The sequence below is a fragment of the Piliocolobus tephrosceles genome, chromosome 16 (genome assembly GCF_002776525.5).
Source record: "Piliocolobus tephrosceles isolate RC106 chromosome 16, ASM277652v3, whole genome shotgun sequence".
Classification (NCBI taxonomy): domain Eukaryota; kingdom Metazoa; phylum Chordata; class Mammalia; order Primates; family Cercopithecidae; genus Piliocolobus; species Piliocolobus tephrosceles.
Window position 1 is genome coordinate 34,759,176 of NC_045449.1, and position 20,634 is coordinate 34,779,809.

General features: G+C 40.1%; 1 protein-coding gene across 2 annotated transcripts in view; it reads right to left on the reverse strand.

Annotated features, from left to right (window-relative positions):
* Nucleotides 1-874: 874 nt before the first annotated feature.
* GDPD1 (glycerophosphodiester phosphodiesterase domain containing 1) overlaps nucleotides 875-20,634 on the reverse strand; it is a 52,337-nt gene continuing 32,577 nt past the window's right edge. Inside the window, exons 5-10 of one of the 2 annotated variants that reach the window (XM_023204642.2) lie at nucleotides 18,973-19,091; nucleotides 18,377-18,466; nucleotides 10,431-10,564; nucleotides 5,749-5,808; nucleotides 3,748-3,768; nucleotides 875-1,721 (exon numbers count right to left, since the gene is read on the reverse strand). In XM_023204642.2, coding sequence (XP_023060410.1) covers nucleotides 1,643-1,721; nucleotides 3,748-3,768; nucleotides 5,749-5,808; nucleotides 10,431-10,564; nucleotides 18,377-18,466; nucleotides 18,973-19,091 — 503 coding nt within the window. In that variant the 3' untranslated portion in view covers nucleotides 875-1,642. Of the gene's footprint in view, nucleotides 1,722-2,063; nucleotides 2,924-3,716; nucleotides 3,769-5,748; nucleotides 5,809-10,430; nucleotides 10,565-18,376; nucleotides 18,467-18,972; nucleotides 19,092-20,634 lie in introns of those variants that run through there. The other variant, XM_023204641.2, reaches the window with a different exon arrangement.

Here is a 20,634-nt window from a genome sequence, read left to right on the forward strand (position 1 = left end):
AGATGGAGCTTCACTCTTGTTGCCCAGGCTGGAGTATAATGGCATGATCTTGGCTCACTGCAACCTCTGCCTCCCAGTTTCAAGTGATTTTCCTGCTTCAGCCTCCTGAGTAGCTGGGATTACAGGCATGTGCCACCACGCCTGGCTAATTTTGTATTTTTAGAAGAGACAGGGTTTCTCCATGTTGGTCAGGCTGATCTCAAAGTTCTGACCTCAGGTGATCCGCCCACTTCAGCCTCCCAAAGTGCTGAGATGACAGGCGTGAGCCATGGTGCCTGTGTCTCTAAAAACAAACAAACAAACAAACATGATGCCCCTATCAGAAAGCAGAATTCAGATGTTAACTGAATGATGATCAACTTCGTTGTTAGAAATTACTATGTTTTTATTAAGAAAATTAAAGTCACCTTGACTATAAAATCACCAAACTTTTGAAACATTATTTTCCAAACATCTTTACCTTGTTGGGTACTTTATCTTCTACCAGTTTACATAAAATATAAGCTGGCCTTTTAACATGATCTCCTCTGAATCATAACAAAGCAAAATTTAGAAAGGAGAAATAACAAAAATAATGCCATCAAAGATGATCAAAATGATCCCTAGCAGCTATAACCATAAGTTACAATAAGTGAAATTGAAAATGACTGATTCAATGGATTATCCGCCCAAGTTATTTGTTCAAATGCCAAGAAGTAACTTTCTTACCATAAAAGTGTTTCCATATTTTCTTTTATTTTTTCTAGAGTGAAATCTCAGGTGCATTTATTATTCATACAATTAAAGCATCACCTCATTAAATTCTGCAAAAAAAAAAAAAAATCTATAAAGCATATTTGGAATTAAAACTGAAAAAAAAAAGAAGAACCCTTACTTTGTTCTTGGAAAATTTATTTCAGTTTAAACAACAAAGCAAATGATATTTATGTCATCCAGGGACAGATGGGAGAGTACTTCATAGTTGTTTCATTGCCAAACTCCAAATGAGAGACGTAATCTAGGTAAAAGACACTTATTATTCCAGATTACATTTACCTCACAATCTGAGATCATGAAAATTAGTCAAATATATTAGAAATAGATGTACACGAAGTCACTTCAGATAAACTGAGAAAGCAATGTCTAATGCTTTGGAAAATTCTGTTTCTACTTAGTACTCAGATTAATGAATTTTAAAGATCAGGAACATCTTTATGGGGTTTCATAAGTGTTAGGAACAATCATATGCACTTTCATCAGTTTAATATAATTATTAGGATTCAAGATGGTATTTAAAATCTAGATATAGGCTCAGTTAGTCAATGCCAAAAGTGAAAATCTTACATTTTTTTAGAGGAAACACAAAAATAGAACTATTTGGATCTTGTCTTAATTTACAATTGATAAGTTCATTTTTAATGCTTAAAAAAATGGACATGGTAGAATTGTTACACACCTGAATAAAGGTCTCAAATAGAATGTTCCATTAACCACATCAACTCAGAAATCTAATTCACTCTACAGATTTTATTTCTGATCAACTAATCAACTTTTATTTTCTTGAGCCCGACTGCTGCTAATTATGTATAATTTGCCAGATAACTACACATCACTGATTTCCAAGCTTTTTCCATTTTATTTTTCCCCTTTAACTAAGATGCACCTAGAAATAACAAGACACTAACAAATAGCTGCAGTGGCCTTCAAAATTTCTTTTACTGGCCAGACGCAGTAGTTCACACCTATAATCCCAGCACTCTGAAAGGCCGAGGTGGGTGGATCACCTGAGGTCAGGAGTTCGAGACCAGTCTGGCCAACATGGCAAAACCCTGTCTCTACTAAAAATACACAAATTAGCTGGGCGTGGTAGTAGGCACCTGTAATCCCAGCTACTCAGGAGGCAGAGGCAGGAGAATAGCTGGAACCTGGGAGGCAGAGGTTGCAGTGAGCCAAGATAGTGCCACTGCACTCCAGCCTCGGCAACAGAGGAAGACTCCATGTCAAAAAAAAAAAAATTCTTTTACTAACTAACTGATTGTATTCCAGTGAAGACTACTGCCATTTTTTTTTTTTTTTTTTTTTGCGACAGAGTCTCACTCTGTCTCCCAGGCTGGAGTGCAGTGGTGCTATCTTGGCTCACTACAGCCTCTGCCTCCCAGATTCAAGCAATTCTCGTGCCTCAGCCTTAAGAGCTGCTGGGATGACAGATGTGTACCACCACGCCTGGCTAATTTTTGTATTTTTGGTAGAGATGAGGTTTTGCCATGTTGGCCAGGCTGGTTTTAAACTCCTGACTTCAAATGATCTGCCTGCCTCAGTCTTCCAAAGTGCTGGGATTACAGGCATGTGCCACCCTACTCAGCCCAATGCCAAATGTATCCAATAGTCTTTGATTCCAGAATTACTTATAATAGAACACTACATCATCTACAGAAATCTTGATCAATAACCTAGATAACCTAGTTTCTAGATTATTGATCAAGATTTCTGTAGATGATGTAGTATGTACATTTCTGTGTATATTATTAATCAAGATTTCTGTGTAAGATCTAGAAACTAAAATGAAATTAAAAGAAATTAAAACTTACATCTCATAACCAATTATCTTTCTAAACAATTTACAAACATAAAATATACAATATTATTTAAAATAAATATACATATAATATATAGTTTCTACATTCTCATACAGGCTTAAAAATGAGGTAATAAAAACTGATTAAACCTTTTACCATTCTGGAAATGGCTTAGGGAAATGATGATGAAATTTTTTTTCTTAGGTCTTCATTTTTTCCTTCAATACTTCTAAGTACCTCTTTTTCTATGCTGAAAAGTTATGTAAAAAATCCTTAAGCTTTGTTGGATAGTCTGTCATCACCCCAGTTGCTCCCAAATCAAAAGCTCTTTTGTATTCTTGTTCTTCATTTAATACCCAAATATACACCTGAAAATTAGAAGTGTGAGAAGTATGAGAAGAGATGTTAAAATAGAAAATTATTTTTATAACAGTATTTATCCACTACAATCTTGGTACATTTAGAAATAACCTTTTAAAGCTATCATTTAAATAAATCATTAGATCCTTTTTTAAAATTCCACTTTGTTCCTTACAGGAATGAGGGGTGTTAAAAAAAAATTCACAGTGCTTATTAAATATACACTCTCCTGGCTGGGCGCAGTGGCTCACGCCTGTAATTCCAGCACTTTGGGAGGTCAAGGTGGGTGGATCATCTGAGGTCAGGAGTTTGAGATCAGCCTGGCCAACGTGGCAAAACCCAGGCTCTACTAAAAATACAAAAATTAGCCAGGTGTGGTGGTGCGTGCCTATAATCCCAGCTACTTAGTAGGCTGAGGCATGAGAATCGCTTGAACCTGGGAGGTGGAGGTTGCAGTGAGTCAAGACTGCAGCACTGCACTCTAGCCTGGGTGACACAGCGAGACTCCATCTCAAAAAAACAAAAAGAAAAAAAATATATATATATATATATACACACACAAACACTGGCCCACCCCTCTGGCATCAGCTATTCTGCACATAAGAGGAATCTAGATCCAGAAATGCCAATGCTTTATTGCTAACTATATAGGAAGAGCTTAAGGTCCTCATTTGTGGATCAGTAAAGCAGCAGTATCAGAGTCAAGGGCCAAACTAAGTCAGTTAAAAGTTCTTGCCGTTTATATTTGTGTTAAACTGGTGAGCTATGCTGCTTCCAAAATGCATCATTCCAGAAACTTACTTGAATGCCTCGAGCAGTTAGGTGGTCAAACAAAGCTTTCCTCATTAGTAAGCTAGAAAAGAAAAAGCATAAATGATTTAGGAATTTAGTCCTTAGTCCTAATTTAGTCAATGTAGAGTTTAGTAATTCCTAGTTTAATTTAATCCCAATGTTTCAGCAATAAAAGAAATGGTCTCAAGTAATAATGGCTGTTGTGAATTAATTTATGTCTTAATTGCTGGATCTCCTTTCATTGCAGGTTGCTGGTCGGTGGACAACCAGAACCTCCTTTCTACTGCTTACTGCTACCAGATTTGTCGGAGACCCATTCTTGTTGACACAGCTCAATGGAAAAGAGGCTGCCTCATTTTCACTGCTGAAGAAGGAGAAAGAGCTGGCTTTTCTTTCTTACTATTAGTATGTGTTCCTAACTTTCCAAGTTAAAATAAGTCAACAAATGCAGGTCAATTTCTATAACATCATAGTTCAACTAGCCGGGCGACGAGGCGGGCGCCTGTAGTCCCAGCTACTCGGGAGGCTGAGGCAGGAGAATGGCGTAAACCCGGGAGGCGGAGCTTGCAGTGAGCTGAGATCCGGCCACTGCACACCAGCCTGGGCGGCAGAGCAAGACTCCGTCTCAAAAAAAAAAAAAAAAAAAAAAAAAAAAAAAAAAAAAAAAAAAAACATCATAGTTCATTACCCAATGGATTAGTATTTTGTAAGCTATGTTAGAAGCATTATGTCCATTAATTACACTATCCTATGTCTAGGGAAAAAAACATTTTTTTGTTCCAAGTAACTCACTGATAAGTGAACTTTCAAAATACAAATCTCTTGAGCAAGATAGGAATTCACTGTGCTGGAAAGACATTATTTCTATTCTGTTATGTCTATTAGAATGATTAAATAACAGAAACTAGAAATCATGTGCTTTTAACACAAATTAAAAATGCATCTTGTCAGTTAATAGGGTTGAAAAAAGAAAAAAAATGCATCCTGGTTTTACATAAGCACAAAAAAAAGGCATCCTTGAAAAACTAGAGCTTAAATCGAGAATAAAGCAAAAAAGAATAAACACTGACACAGAGAAAAGATAAAACTAATTGTTTAGGACTCTTTGAAAAAGGCATTAAGGCTGGACGCGGTGGCTCACACCTGTAATCCCAGCACTTTGGGATGCTGAGGTGGGCAGATCACTTGAGGCCAGGAATTCGAAACCAACCTGGCCAACATGATGAACCCTTGTCTCTACTAAAAAATACAAAAATAAGCCAGGCATGGTGGCAGGTGCCTATGGTTCCAGCTACTCGGGAAGCTGAGGCAGAAGAATCACTTGAACCCGGGAAGCGGTGAGCCAAGATCACACCACTGCACTCCCTGGATGACAGAGCAAGACTCCATCTCAAAAAAAAAAAATAATAAGTAAATAAGAAAAGAAAAAGGCATTAAATAATAAAAAGTTGTGATTCGGGACTATTAAAATATTTAAGCATTCAAGGTTCCATCTTAAAGCAAAATATAATACAATTTATTTTGTGATTTTTACTAAAATTAAACTCAACATGTCTAAATTAAGGCATTTTCTTTAGAGTTGATATCCACTCTATAGGTGGGATTTCCTTTCTTCTGTTAAGTCTTGGTGCAGAGCAGATTTTTCTGAGAAACGTGCTGTAGGCAACATATACTTTTATATATATGGTGTTGCTACACGTCTTTTCCCCATGCTTGGTGGAAACAGCAAGTAAGCAAAAGGGAATGGTTATTTAACCTAGTTCTGCTACTAACTAGCTAGACAACCCCAAGTAGATAATTTAACTGGGTATATGGTGGCTCAGTTTTCTCATGAAGTTGGACGAGATTATCTCTCAAGATTCTTCCTAAGGTTTTGTGATTAGTAATTAAGATATTTCTAAATGATTCATACACATTTTACATAGCAGGTACTCAATTTGTCGTTGCTACAAATTACATGTGGAAAGCTTGCACTAAATCTTAACAGTAGTATTTAATAGCTGAAGCAATAACTTGCATCTTAAGAAATTAAAATTCTTACAGATCAGAAAGCCAAATGAGAAACTTCTGACTTCTGGACATGGTGTGTGGTTCTTTTAGCCTAGGGTAAAATAAAGTTTGAATTACAAATTAGAAACACAGAGATATATCAGTGTGATGAAACAGATTCAAAAATGAAAACAGTGCCTTGTACTTTGTATATTCTCAAAAATATTTGTAAAAAGGACAAAAATAAAACAAAGGCCAGTTGGGTTCTGTTTGCACTGGTCTCAAGCTAACTTTTTGCCATCCGTATTCAACAGTTAAAAATAAATAAATAAATAAATAAACAAATACTGTCTTTCCAGAGACCCTGGTGCCCTAGGCTCATATCTCCTTTCTTTTTTGGTGAAATCTTTCTCCTGCTTTGTCTGCTACAATTTAGTACGTGGCAGATTTAAACATACAACAGAATTGTATTACAGATTAAAGTGAGCTGTTTACCATGTGTTTTCCTTTCCTTTAAAATATCTGTAGGCCGGCCGGGCGCGGTAGCTCACACCTGTAATCCTAGCACTTTGGGAGGCCAAGATGGGCGGATCACGAGGTCAGGAGATGGAGACTATCCTGGCTAACACGGTGAAACCCCGTCTCTACTAAAAATACAAAAAACTAGCCAGGCGTGGTGACGGGCGCCTGTAGTCCCAGCTACTCGGGAAACTGAGGCAGGAGAATGGAGTGAACCTGTGAGGCAGAGCTTGCAGTAAACCGAGATCGCGCCACTGCACTCCAGCCTGGGCAACAGAGTGAGACTCCGTCTCAAAAAAAAAAAAAAAAAAATCTGTAGGCCAGGCACGGTGGCTCATGTGTGTAATCCCAGCACTTTGGGAGGCTGAGACTGGTGCATTACCTGAGGTCAGAAGTTCCAGACCAGCCTGGCCAACATGGCGAAACCCCGTCTCTACTAAAAACATAAAAATTAGCCAGGCATGGTGGCACACACCTGTAACCCCAGTTACTCAGGAGCCTGAGGCAGGAGAATAGCTTGAACCCAGCAGGCAGAGGTTGCAGTGAACCAAGATTGTGCCACTGCACTCCAACCTGGGCGACAAAGTGAAACACTGTCTCAAAAAAAAAAAAAAGGTGTACTAAATAAAGTACAAGTCCTTTTTTCCGTAACTCTGGCCCCGGTGGAAAGTCCTGGTTGCAGTTTCAGGAATCTTAGGGATTTAGTAGCTCAAATACTGACTACCTCATTAAACAATCACTATATTGTCTTAGAAAATATCCATTGTCTTCCATAGAAGTATTAGAACACACAAAAGATATCCTACTTGTGTCTTAATCCATAATCAGTTTTTAGAGAAAATATTAATTCTATGGAGTTTGTTCTTAGGTCTGTATTTCAACAATATTTGCTTCTAAAAGGAACACATGAAGATAAATACAGAGCAAACAGTCCACTCCAGGCCAGATGAAAGCTAAGTACTTTAGGAATAAATGTTTTATTTATTTATTTAGAGGCAAAGTCTTGCTCTGTCGCCCAGTCTGGAGTGCGATGGTGCAATCTCGGCTCACTGCAACCCCCACCTCCCGGGTTCAAGTGATTCTCCTGCCTTAGACTCCTGAGTAGCTGGGATTACAGGTGTGTGTCACCATGCCCAGCTAATTTTGTATTTCTAGTAGAGATGGAGTTTCACCATGTTGGCCAGTCTGGTATGGAACTCCTGACCTCAGGTGATCCACCTGCTTCCGCCTCCCAAAGTGCTGAGATTACAGGCAGGAGCCCCTGGCCCGGCCAGGAATAAATGTTTAGGGATAATTTTAATCTAGCAAATAAAATAGGTTTTTTTTTTTTTGGTAAACAAGAAGTGTTTTCTATTGTTTTGTCTCAGAAACAGCCACAAAGACTGTTCATAAATACAATTTAGGAATAAATAAAATAAACATGTTCATCACTAAGATACTGAAATTGGAAAACAGGCATGAAATAGAAGTTGAGCACAAGAGTACTGACTAAATTGCTTTTCTTTTCTTTTGTTTTTTTGAGACGGAGTCTTGCTCTGTTGCCCAGGCTACAGTGCAGCGATCTTGACTCATTGCAACCTCCGCCTCTGGGGTTCAAGTGAGTCTCCTGCCTCAACCTCCTGAGTAACTGGGATTCTAGGTGCCCACCACCATGCCCGGCTAATTTTTGTATTTTTAGTAGAGAAGGGGTTTCACCATGTTGGCCAGGTTGGTCTCAAACTCCTGACCTCCCATAGTGCTGGGATTACAGGCATGAGCCACCATGCCCGGCCAATTGTTTTTCTTTTTTTTTTCTTTTCTTTTCTTTTCTTTTTTTTTTTTTTTTGAGAAGGAGTCTCGCTCTGTCGCCCAGGCTGGAGTGCAGTGGCACGATCTCGGCTCACTGCAACTTCCGTCTCCCAGGTTCAGGCAAGCCTGGCTAATTTTTATATTTTCAGTAGAGACGGGGTTTCACCAAGTTGGCCAGGCTGGTCTCAAACTCCTGACCTCATGATCTGCCCACCTCGGCCTCCCGAAGTGTTGGGATTACAGGCGTGTGCGATGGCCTCGCTCTGTCGCCCAGGCTGGAGTGCAGTGGCCGGATCTCAGCTCACTGCAAGCTCTGCCTCCCGTGTTCACGCCATTCTCCTGCCTCAGCCTCCCGAGTAGCTGGGACTACAGGCGCCAGCCACCTCGCCCGGCTAGTTTTTTGTATTTTAGTAGAGACGAGGTTTCATCGAGGTTTCATCGTGTTAGCCAGGATGGTCTCGATCTCCTGATCTCGTGATCCGCCCGTCTCCCAAAGTGCTGGGATTACAGGCTTGAGCCATTGCGCCCGGCCTGTGACCTGCTTTTCTTACCGATATTGCTTGACGACTGCTACCCTAACGATCAGCTTGATTTTTTCCCCCAAGTAATTAGCTTTATTGAGACATGCTATAAAAGAGGAAAGCTCTTCAGCTCGATTTTTTAAAGTTCTGTTGGATATGAAAAGTGTTTTCATGCAAGTAAAATCACATTTAAATGATCTCCCCAACAATTCCAAATTCCTTTGTCATAATTCAGTTATGAATCTACAGCTAGAAATCACATTCTAAGTGTGTAGAATTGGCAGGGCGTGGTGGCTCACGCCTGTAATCCCAGCACTTTGGGAGGCCGAGGAGGGCGGATCACAAGGTCAGGAGATCGAGACTATCCTGGCCAACACGGTGAAATCCCGTTTCTACTAAAAATACAAAAAATTAGCTGGGCGTGGTGGCAGGCGCCTGTAATTCCAGCTACTCAGGAGGTTGAGGCAGGAGAATGGTGTGAACCCGGGAGGCGGAGGTTGCAGTGAGCCAAGATCGCGCCACTGCACTCCAGCCTCGGCGACAGAGCCAGACTTCGTCTCAAAAAAAAAAAAAAAAAAAAAAAAGTGTGTAGAATTTTGAGATGAAGCTATCATTCTTTATAATAACAAAGATAACAATAAAAGCTATCACTTATGAGTGCTTAGTATTTATCAGGCAATCTAAGTGTTTTTATGTACCTATGTATTTTTACAATCTATGTATTTTTATCTTTCTAGTAAATTAGCAAGTGAAATGCAAGGCTTTTCTAGTAGAGGAATTATGTAAATATAAAAGGATCCTGGCTGGGCAAGGTGGGTCACGCCTATAATCCCAGCACTTTGGGAGGAGGTGGGTGGATCACCTGAGGTCAGGAGTTCGAGACCAGTCTGACCAACATGGTGAAGCCCCCGTCTCCACTAAAAATACAAAAATTAGCCAGGTGACGTGGCAGGTGCCTGTAATCCCAGCTACTTGGGAGGCTGAGGCGGGAGAATCACTTAAACCTGGGAGGCAGAGGTTGCAGTGAGTTGAGATCATGCCTTTGCACTCCAGCCTAGGCCACAACAGTGAAACTCCATCTCAAAAAAAAAAAAAACAAAAAACAGTATCCTATATAAGCTAACTGTACCCTTTTATTTTCCTATCTCCAGAGGTTTTTATGGTGGTGGTGGTTTTCCTTCCTAAATGTATTACAGTAGTACCATTGTTTAATTTGGAGTTTAATGGAATTTCAGCTGGGTAGAGCTGTCAATGAAGTAGAAAGAAGGGAAAGTGGAGGGTAACTGCTATTTGATGTGAGAATAAAATAATTATTGACCTTCTGTAATTAAACTAAATTCCTTTTATCTGATTTCTGACTATACAGGCACAGAAAATCATTATAATCTGAGATGGGTCCTGATTATTTGTTTTAGAGAATGTGTCTTAATTATATAAAAATGCGCCGGGCGCGGTGGCTCAAGCCTGTAATCCCAGCACTTTGGGAGGCCGAGACGGGCGGATCACGAGGTCAGGAGATCGATACCATCCTGGCTAATACGGTGAAACTCCGTCTCTACTAAAAAATACAAAAAACTAGCCGGGCGAGGTGGCGGGCGCCTGTAGTCCCAGCTACTCGGGAGGCTGAGGCAGGAGAATGGCGTGAACCCGGGAGGCGGAGCTTGCAGTGAGCTGAGATCCGGCCACTGCACTCCAGCCCGGGCGACAGGGCAAGACCCCAACCCAAAAAAAAAAAAAAAAAAAAAAAAAAAAAATTATATAAAAATGCATAATATAGGTCAGGTAATAGAACATGGAAATCACTACAGAAATCTCTTCTTCATCATTGATGTTGATATTAGTGAGTTTTTATCTTAGTCTTTCTATAATTGATAATGGATTTTAAAATAAAAGGGTAACCACTTACTTCAGTATAATAGAAGGCATTGGGATTTCAAAAAACTGTTCTCGAATGGGCACAAAGGGCAAGAGGCCAGTGAAGAAAAGGCCAAGAATGAGCAGGACACGTTGTAGACTGAAAAGTATAGGAATATCTGAATTCTAAAAGACACAAGCAATATTACATGTTACTTTTACAACTGCTCAGATAAAGAGGATTACTTCGCAACTCTCAATATTTCCCAAGACAATATTTTGAAGTCTATTACAAGCATTCCCGGGATTATGAATATTTATTTGCAAATAACACCACACTTAATAGTGGTTAGTCCTTGACAAATGGGTTAGGATTGATCTTGGAGCCTCATAGTGTAATGATGTTACTAAAATTTCTCTATTACCATCTCTGCTTTTGCAATACCACTTCTGTCTGTTGGTTAGGGTACTTACAGCTAAAGACTAAACATGTCAGAATCCAATGGAACAAAATGAAAAGATGAATAGATGGAATATTCAGTAACTTTACTCCTGTTTAAAAAATATGTAGCTATACATCTCTATATATGAGTATATATAGATACACATCAATACTGTTGCAAATGTGTCATCTTTTAGCTATGTTATGAATCAAATATAAAATACAAATAGGATTTTGTAAACTAATTCAAGAATCTAACCACCATTTTAAGTTTCTATTGGAAAAATGCTCAGTATCCCAAAACTTTAAAAATACAAGATAGACATACATATATATATAATTTTAATTGTGCTAAAATACACATAACATAAAATTTAAGATTTTTTTTTTTTTTTTGAGATGGAGTTTCACTCTGTCACCCAGGCTGGAGTGCAGTGGCACAATATCAGCTCACTGAAACCTCTGCCTCCTGGGTTCAAGCAATTCTCCTGCCTCATCCCCTCAAGTAGCTAAGATTACAGGCACACACCACTATGCCCGGCTAATTTTTTGTATTTTTAGTAGAGATGTGGTTTCACCATGTTGGCCAGGCTGGTCTCAAACTCCTGACCTCAGATGATCTGCCTGCGTTGGCCTCCCAAAGTGCTGGGATTACAGGTGTGAGCCACCGTGCCAGCCAAAACTTAAGATCTTAATCATTTTTAAAATTTATTTTTTCACCACCCCCACCACCCACCACCCACCACCCAGCAAAATTGAATGTCAATCATTTTTAAATGTACAGTTTGGTGGTTTTAAGTATATTCACACTGTTGGGCAACCAAAGTCCAGAAGTCTTTTCATTTTGCAAAACTGAAAACAACTCTATGCCCCCCCCCCCCTTTTTTTTTTGAGACAAGGTCTCACTGTCACCCAGGCTGGAGTGCAGTGGCACAACCAAAGCTCACTGCATCCTCGACCCTGGCTCAGGCAATACTCCCACCTCAGTCTCCTGAGTTATAATAGATGGGACTACAGATGTGTGCCACCATGCCCAGCTAATTTTTGTATTTTTTGTTGAGATGAGGTTTCACCATGTCACCCAGGCTGGTCTCGAACTCCTGGGCTCAAGCAATCCACCTGCCTCAGCCTCACAAAGTGCTGGGATTATAGGTGTGAGCCACCTTGCCTGGCCAACTTTATACCATTAAACAACAAATCTCCATTCCCTCTCTCCTTGCCCTTCTATGTGTATATATATATGTATGTATGTATGTGTGTGTGTGTGTGTGTGTGTGTGTGTGTGTGTGTGTGTGTATTAGACCAGGTCTTGCTCTGCCACCCAGGCTAGAGTACAGTGGCCGGATCATGGCTCATTGTAGCCTAGACCTCCCAGGCTCAAGTGATCCCACACCTTAGCCTCCCACACAGCTGGGACTACAGACACACACTACCATGCCGAGCTAATGTTTCAAAAATTTTTTGTGGAGACAGAATCTCATCATATTGCCTAGGCTGGTCTTGAACTCCTGGGCTCAAGCATTTCTCCTACTTCAGCCTCCCAGAGTGCTGGAATGACAAGCGTGAGCTACCATGCCAGGCCCTGTTATATTTACTGAGAGAGAAAAAATTACGCTTACAGGGAACTTTTAGTAAAAACATAATGTATTTTTTTAATCACATAAAAGTAATTTATTTTAAATAGTTAGTTCTAGGCTGGGCACAGTTGCTCAGCCTGTAATCCCAGCACTTTAGGAGGCCAAGGTGGGTGGATCACTTGAGGTCATGAGTTTAAGACCAGCCTGGCCAACATGGTGAAACCGTGCCTCTACTAAAAATACAAAAATTAGCCGAGCCTGGTGGCATACACCTGTAACCCCAGCTACTCGGGAGGCTGAGGCAGGAGAATCTCTTGAACCCGGGAGGTGGAGTTTGCAGTGAGCCGAGACTGAGCCACTGCATTACAGCCTGGGTGACAGAGTGAGACTCCGTCTCAAATTAAAAAATTATATAGATAAATAAATAGTCCTAAATTATCTACTTCTTTATTTTTTAAAAAAACAGAGTAAATAAGTTTGAGAATTTATTTTGCCCCTTTGTTTACATGGTGCTTTGTAATGTTTTTGGCTTACTTACATATAGGTGTTTCAGCTGTAAGAAAATATACAAGTCACTGCAAAATCTTGAGTTCTGCAAATTCATACACTAAGGATAACAGAGCTTATAGGGAAAACAGGCTTAGGGGCTAACCCTCAAAACTTACAGCCAGGTGTGGTGACTCACACCTGTAATCCCAGCACTTTGGGAGGCTGAGGAGGGTGGATCACCTGAGGTCAGGAGTTCGAGATCAGCCTGGCCAACATGATGAAACCTTCTCTACTAAGAATACAAAAATTAGCCAGGCATGATGGCAGACACCTGTAATCCCAGCTACTCTGGAGGCTGAGGCGGGAGAATTGCTTGAACTCAGGAGGTGGAGGTTGCAGTGAGCTGAGATCATGTCATTGCACTCTAGTGTGGGCAAGAGTGAGACTCTGTCTCAAAAAAAAACTTGGCTGGGCACAGTGGCTCACACCTGTAATCTCAACACTTTGGGAGGCCAAGGTGGGTGGATCATCTGAGGTCAGGAGTTCAAGACCAGCCTGACCAACATGGAGAAACCCCATCTCTACTAAAAAATACAAAAATTAGCTAGGCATGATGCCGTGCGCCTGTAATCTCAGCTACTCAGGAGGCTGAGACAGGAGAATTGCTTGAACCCACGAGGCGGAGGTTGCAGTGAGCCAAGATTGTGCCATTGCACTCCAGCCTGGGTGACAGAGCGACACTCCGTCTCAAAACATAAAATAAAATTAAATAAAATAAAATTAAAAATACTCATGCAACTTTGGAACCAGAGCACTAAAAGAAAGAACCATTGCATTAAGTGTGAAAGAGTGAAGTCATGAAGTGCCACATTTTCCCACTACCACTATGTGCCCCAATTCCTTTAATGTTTATATTTTGAGTTTACATCTGGAAATTAAAGGGCTAATGTAAAATTCTTATAAGTCATACTGTAAGAATTGCAAAAGTAGGCTGGCCGTGGTTGCTCACACCTGTAATCCCAGCACTTTGGGAGGCCGAGGCTGGTGGATCACCTGAGGCTGGGAGTTCAAGACCAGCCTGACCAACATTGAGAAACCCCATCTCTACTAAAAATACAAAAAATTAGCTGGGCGTGGTGGTGCATGCCTGTAATCCCAGCTACTCAGGAGGCTGAGGGAGGAGAATCGTTTGACCCGGGAGGCAGAGGTTGTGGTGAGCCGAGATCGTGCCATTGCACTCCAGCCTGGGCAACAAGAGCAAAACTCCGTCTCAAAAAAAAAAAAAAAAAAAGAAAAGGAAGAAAAGAATTACAAAAGTTGTATCAATTATATAGCATGTTGCTAATATGAATGACAAATTTTATTGAGACATTTTTACTGTGATGTTTGGAAATTGCTGCTGAAAGTTTTTTGGAGTTTTTAAATTAAAAAATGACAGAAAGCCAGAGGCTTCTGGAAAAATATGGGAATCAAGGGAAAAGTTCTGTGATTATAGGCCAAAAGTGAGCCTTTTATTTTGAAAGAATTATAGACTTAATCTCAGCACTTTGGGAGAATGAAACAAGAGGATTGCTTGAGCTTAGGAGTTTGAGACCAGCTTGGGCAATACAGTGAGACTGCATCTCTACAAAAAAAATTTAAAAATTAGCCAGGCATGGTGGTACACATCTGTAGTATAGTATAGTCCCATGCAGCCTTCACCCAGCTTCCCCAAAAGGTGACATTGATGTAACTATAGTATCAAAACCTGGAATTGACATTGGTACCTTACTGTTCATTAGGCTACAAACTTTATTCAATTTTCATCATTTTTTAAACACCACATTCATTTGTGTGTGTGTAGTTCTATGCAATTTTAACCCATGCATAGATTCATGTAACCACTACCACAATCAAGATACAAAGCTATGGCCGGGCACAGTGGCTCACACCTGTAATCCCAGCACTGTGGGAGGCTGAGGTGGGTGGATCACCTGAGGTAGGGAGTTTGTGACCAGCCTGACCAACATGGTGAAACAACATCTCTACTAAAAATACAAAAATTAGCCAGTGTAGTGGCGGGCGCCTATAATCCCAGCTACTCGGGAGGCTGAAGCAGGAGAATCGCTTGAACCCGGGAGGCGGAGGTTGCAGTGAACTGAGATCGCACCATTGCACTCCAGCCTGGGTGACAGGGTGAGTCTCAAAAAAAAAAGAAGAGAGAGATACAAAGCTGTTTCATCACCACACAAGAACTTTCTTGTATTGGTGCCCACTCTCTACCCTACCCTAAGTCCCTGTCCCCTAATCTGCTCTTCCAGGCTACAGTTAATGGAATCTACAATACAGTTTGAGGTTGATTTTTTTCACTAAGCATAATGTCTTTGAGGACCATCCAGGTCATTGCATGTATCAATGGTTCATTCCCTTTTACTGCTGAATAGTATTCCATTGTATGGAAATGTCAGAGTTTGTTCAGTCATTTACCCACTGAAGGACATTTAGGCTATTTTCAGGATTTTGCTTTGATGAATAAAGTTGCTATAAACATTCATGTATAGGTTTTAGGGACTGTGCCTTCATTTTACATGGAAGGCTGCATCTCCCTGGTAACATATTTTTATTAAAAAAAAAAATGCCTGTAATATCAGCATTTTGGGAGAACAAGACAAGAGGATTGCTTGAGCCTAGGAGTTTGAGACCAGCCTGGCCAATACAGTGAGACTCCATCTCCACTAAAAATTTTAAAATTAGCCAGGCATGGTGGTACACACCTGTAGTCCCAACTACTCAGGAGGCTGAGGTGGGAGGATCACTTGAGGCCAAGAATTCAAGATCAACCTGGGCAACAAAGTGAGACCTTATCTCTGCAGAAAAAATAAAAAACTTAGCCAGGCATGGTGGTATGCGCCTGTGGGTCCAAGCTACACAGGAGGCTGAGACAGGAGACCATCTGAACCCAGGAAGTCAAGGCTGCAGTGAACCAAGATCACACCACTGCACTCCAGCCTCAGTGACAGAGCAAGACCTTGTTTTAAATAATAATAATAAAATAAACCATTAAATTAAAAAAATTCATTTACAGGTTTTTGTAATCATATATTTCATTTTTCTGGGATAAATGTCTAAGATTGCTGGAAGTTATGGAAGAGTCTAAGTTCTAAGTTCTTAGGAATCTAAAGCCACTCAGCCCAGTAATTACTGTGTTCTCTCCTTTTGTACACAGTTACCTTGGGATCTCTCAGGCCATGCTGCACATAAAACTTACTTGCTTTAGGCCAGGTATGGTGGCTCACACTTGTAATCCCAGCACTTTGGGAGGCTGAGGCAGGCAGATCACTTGAGATCAGGAGTTCAAGACCAGCCTGGCCAGCATGGCAAAACCCCATCTCTACTAAAGATACAAAAATTAGCTGGGCATGGCGGCACACGCCTGCAGTCCCAGCTAGTCAGGAGGCTGAGGCAGGATAACTGCTTGAACCCAGGAGACGGAGGTTGCAGTGAGCCTAAATCATGCAACTGCACTCCAGCCTGAGCTGGAGTCTCCAAAACAAGAACAACAACAACAACAACCTTACTTGCTTTAGTGGGAATCTCAATTTTACTCTGAATTGTAATGATGCTGACTGTGCATGTTTTTGCCTTCTCTGCTAGGAAGGAAGGCCTGCCCAAGAGGTTTTTTGTTTTGTTTTGCTTGTTTTTTAAGGCTAGTCAAATGAAGCAGTGGGAGTGGAGAAATAAATAAATCTGTAACTGGTTGTAATCAATTAATTGTAAACACCATTACACTCAGATCAGCCACCAAAGGGTTCTTTGTATTTGAAAATTGCTACTTATATCTTTTCTTCTATATTACAGATTATTTCAGCATCTTCAATGCTCAAGATTTTTTAACATCTTAAATTTCAAATTCTCTTAGCTAATGATATATGTAAGTTTGCTTATGAAGGTTTAACTATAATTTTAAAACATATACAATTAATTTTTATCCACTTTGTTTTTTTTTTTGAGACAGAGTTTCAGTTTGTTGCCCAGGCTGGAGCGCAGTGGTGCGATCCCAGCTCACTACAACCTCTGCCTCCTGGGTTCCAGCCATTCTCCTGCCTCAGCCTCCTGAGTTCCTGGGATTACAGGTGCGCACCACCATGCCCAGCTAATGTTTGTATTTTTAGTAGAGATGGGGTTTCACCATGTTGGCCAGACTGGTCTCGAACTCCTGACCTCAGGTGATCCACCTGCCTCGGCCTCCCAAAGTGCTGGGATTACAGGTGTGAGCCACTGCGCCTGGCCGACATATTTTCTTTAACCAGAAAATTTTCAGTGGGTAGATGGTCCTGCTTTTATATCTTGCTTAATAATCATGATCTTGCATGATCTTGGCTTAACTTGCTTAAATCTATTTGGAAGTTATAGAGTTGAGGAACTGAATTTTTTTCTATATTTTTTTTCTTAACGATAACAGGATTTTTTTTTTTTTTTTTTTTTTTTTTTTGAGACAGGGTCTGGCTTTGTCACCCAGGCTGGAGTACAGTGGCAGGATTTTGGCTCACTGCAACCTCTGTCTACCAGGCTCAAGCCATCGTTCCACCTCAGCTTTCCAAGTAGCTGAGACTACAGGCATGTGCCACCATGCCTCGCTAGTTTTTGTATTTTTAGTACAGATGGGGTTTCCTCATGTTCCCTAGGCTGGTCTTGAACTCCTGAGCTCAAAGTGATCTGTCCGCCTTGGCCTTCCAAAGTGCTGGGATTACAGGGGTGTGAGCCACTTAGCCTGACCCTAAATAATTTCTTTTCCTTTCTTTCTTTCTTTTTTTTTTTGAGATGGAGTCTTGTTCTGTCACCCAGGCTGGAGTGCAGTGGTGCGATCTCAGCTCACTGCAGTCTCTGCTTCCCAGGTTCAAGCAGTTCTCCTGCCTCAGCCTCCCTAGAAGCTGGGATTACAGGAGCACGCCACCACGCCCGGCTATTTTTTGTATTTTTAATAGAGACAGGGTTTCACCACATTCGCCAGGCTGGTCTTGAACTCCTGACCTCGTGATCTGCCCGCCTCGGCCTCCCAAAGTGTTGGGATTATAGGCATAAGCCACTGTGCCCAGTCTGAAATAAGATAAGTTTTAAAAATTATTACTGTAATGGAGGCCGGGCACAGTGGCTCACACCTGTAATCCCAGCACTTTGAAAGGATTGCTTGAGTCCAAGAGTTTGGGACCAGAGTGGGTAACATAGTGAGACCTCATCTCTACTAAAGATTTAAAAATTAACTGGGTGCAGTGGTGTGTGCCTGGAGTCCCAGTTACTTGGGAGGCTAAGGCAGGAGGATCACTTGAGCCCAGGAGTTTGAGACTACAGTAAGCTATGACTGCACCACTGCACTCTAGCCTGGGTGACAGAGTGAGACCCTATCTCTAAAACTAAGAAAAAGAAAAAAAAATTATTATTATAATAACTTATCATTTATAGATACAAAACAACAACAAAGATAGATAATTCTGTATAATTTTTGAAGCTTACCTCTTTGTAGCACTTTTCTACAATTTCATAATTGGCATTGCCCCACACTGTTATGTGTTCGCGATTATACTGCTTCACCAACTCTGAAACCTACGTGTGAAAATTCAAAATTTTATGCATGTGCCTATTTGCAAATCCACTAACATTTCACTTAAAAAATGAATTAGGATTGACTATCTGTCAATGAATAGCATAACATTTTAGAAGAATCAATATGTAAATTTAGAATATTTTATAAAATGCAAAATTTATTCACATTATATCATTATATAATTTATTTAACAGAATACAGTTATTTAGTAATTTGACATAAACTAACCACGAATGAAACAAGTTAAACTAGAAGATAATTATATAAATGCCAGAATGACTGGTTCATACAAGCTTACTTTATCCACGACAGGCCAACTCTCTCTGAAAATAGGCTCTCCTACAGTAACATGATCTCTTCTACTAAGGCATTATTTAAAACAATGCTGATCCCTAGGGTATCACATTTCCTTGAGTATTATCAATCTATGCAGTCACCTACTCTAACCTTATTTAGTTTGTGAAATAGGATGCAACACACCCAGAGGGGGCAATGCCTTGAGTACCTTCTTAATCAGCACATTGTTGTTGACTTTGATATCGATGTTAATGGGAGTGTTAGGAAAGGCCTCAAAAACTTCCTTCAGTAATGGAATTCGGTTATCTTTTCCTTCACATTGGCATGCTGAGAAAGCAAGATTTTTAAATGTATTTTTAAAATACAAGTTTTGCTTTTTGATGTCTAGAAAAGGTATAGAATATATTCATTAAAGAACATTTACAAAATAAGAAAAAGTATAGAGAAGAAAAAAATCATGTAAATCCAACAACTTAGATATAAACGCTATGACCATTTGGTGTACTTTCTCTACTCTTTTTTCCTATGCATGATTTAATATAGTAATAATATGATATGCTACAGATTTTAACTTGATATTTTCACATAACAATAAATATTTTCCTGATTTACTGTGCTTATGATTATGATTTATTTTTTATTAATTTTTTATTTTGAGATAACTACAGACTCACAATCAATTGTAAGAAATAATAGGGTCCATGTACCCTTTATCCAGATTTCCCAGTGGTAACCTTCTTGCAAATCTATAGTATGATATCACAACCATGATACTGACATTGATACAATCCACCGATCTGATTCTATCATAATTTTTTAAAAGGTGTCAAAATACTCCATTGAGTAGCTATACAATAATTTATTTTAATGTAACCATTTCCCTATTAGTAGATACTGAGATTGTTTCTAAAGTTTTGCTATATCATCATTGACTTTTCCAGAGATTAAAAATAACATTCAGGCAAGGGAAGTACACACTAAATCAGTAATGTTTTGAAGAATTATATGAATGCAGTTATTCAAAGAAAATTCAAGTAATGAGAAAATTAGAAGGGGACTTTAATTGTTGTTTATATTTCCTGAGGATTATTTTCTTTAGTCTTTCTTTAGTCCCTTTGGTTGGATGTTTGTTTGTTTGTTTGAGACAGGGTCTCACTCTGTCGCCCAGACTGGAGTGCAGTGACACAAATCTCGGCTCACTGCAACCTCTGCCTCCTGGGCTCAAGTGATCCTCCCACCTTAGCCTCCTGAGTAGCTGGAACTACAGGAACACCACCATGCTCGACTAATATTTTTGTAGTTTTTGTAGAGATGGGGTTTTGGATTTGGCCAGGCTGGTCTCAAAATCCTGTGTTCAAGTGATATGCCCGCCTAGGCCTCCCAAAATGCTGGGATTACAGGCATGAACCACGTACCCAGCCCCTTTTTTGTTGTGTTTTTGAGACACGATCTTGCTCATAGCCAAGGCTGGAGTGCAGTAGCATGATGGCTCACTGCAGCCTCCCACACTCCAGCAATCCTCTGGGACTACAGGCACGCACCACCACGCCCATCTCTCTCTCTCTCTCTCTCTCTCTATTCATATATACATGCACACATATTATATATGTAATATATAATATATATACTATATACTCTATATAGAGTATATATATATTCTGTATATAATATATATGGAGTATATATACATCTCTCTGTCTCTCTCTCTCTCTATATATATACACACACACACACACACACACATTTTTTTTTTTTTTGAGATGGATTTTCGCTCTTGTTGCTCAGGCTGGAGTGCAATGGCGTGATCTCGGCTCACTGCAACCTCCCCCTCCCGGGTTCAAGCAATTCTGCTTCAGCCTCCTGAGTAGCT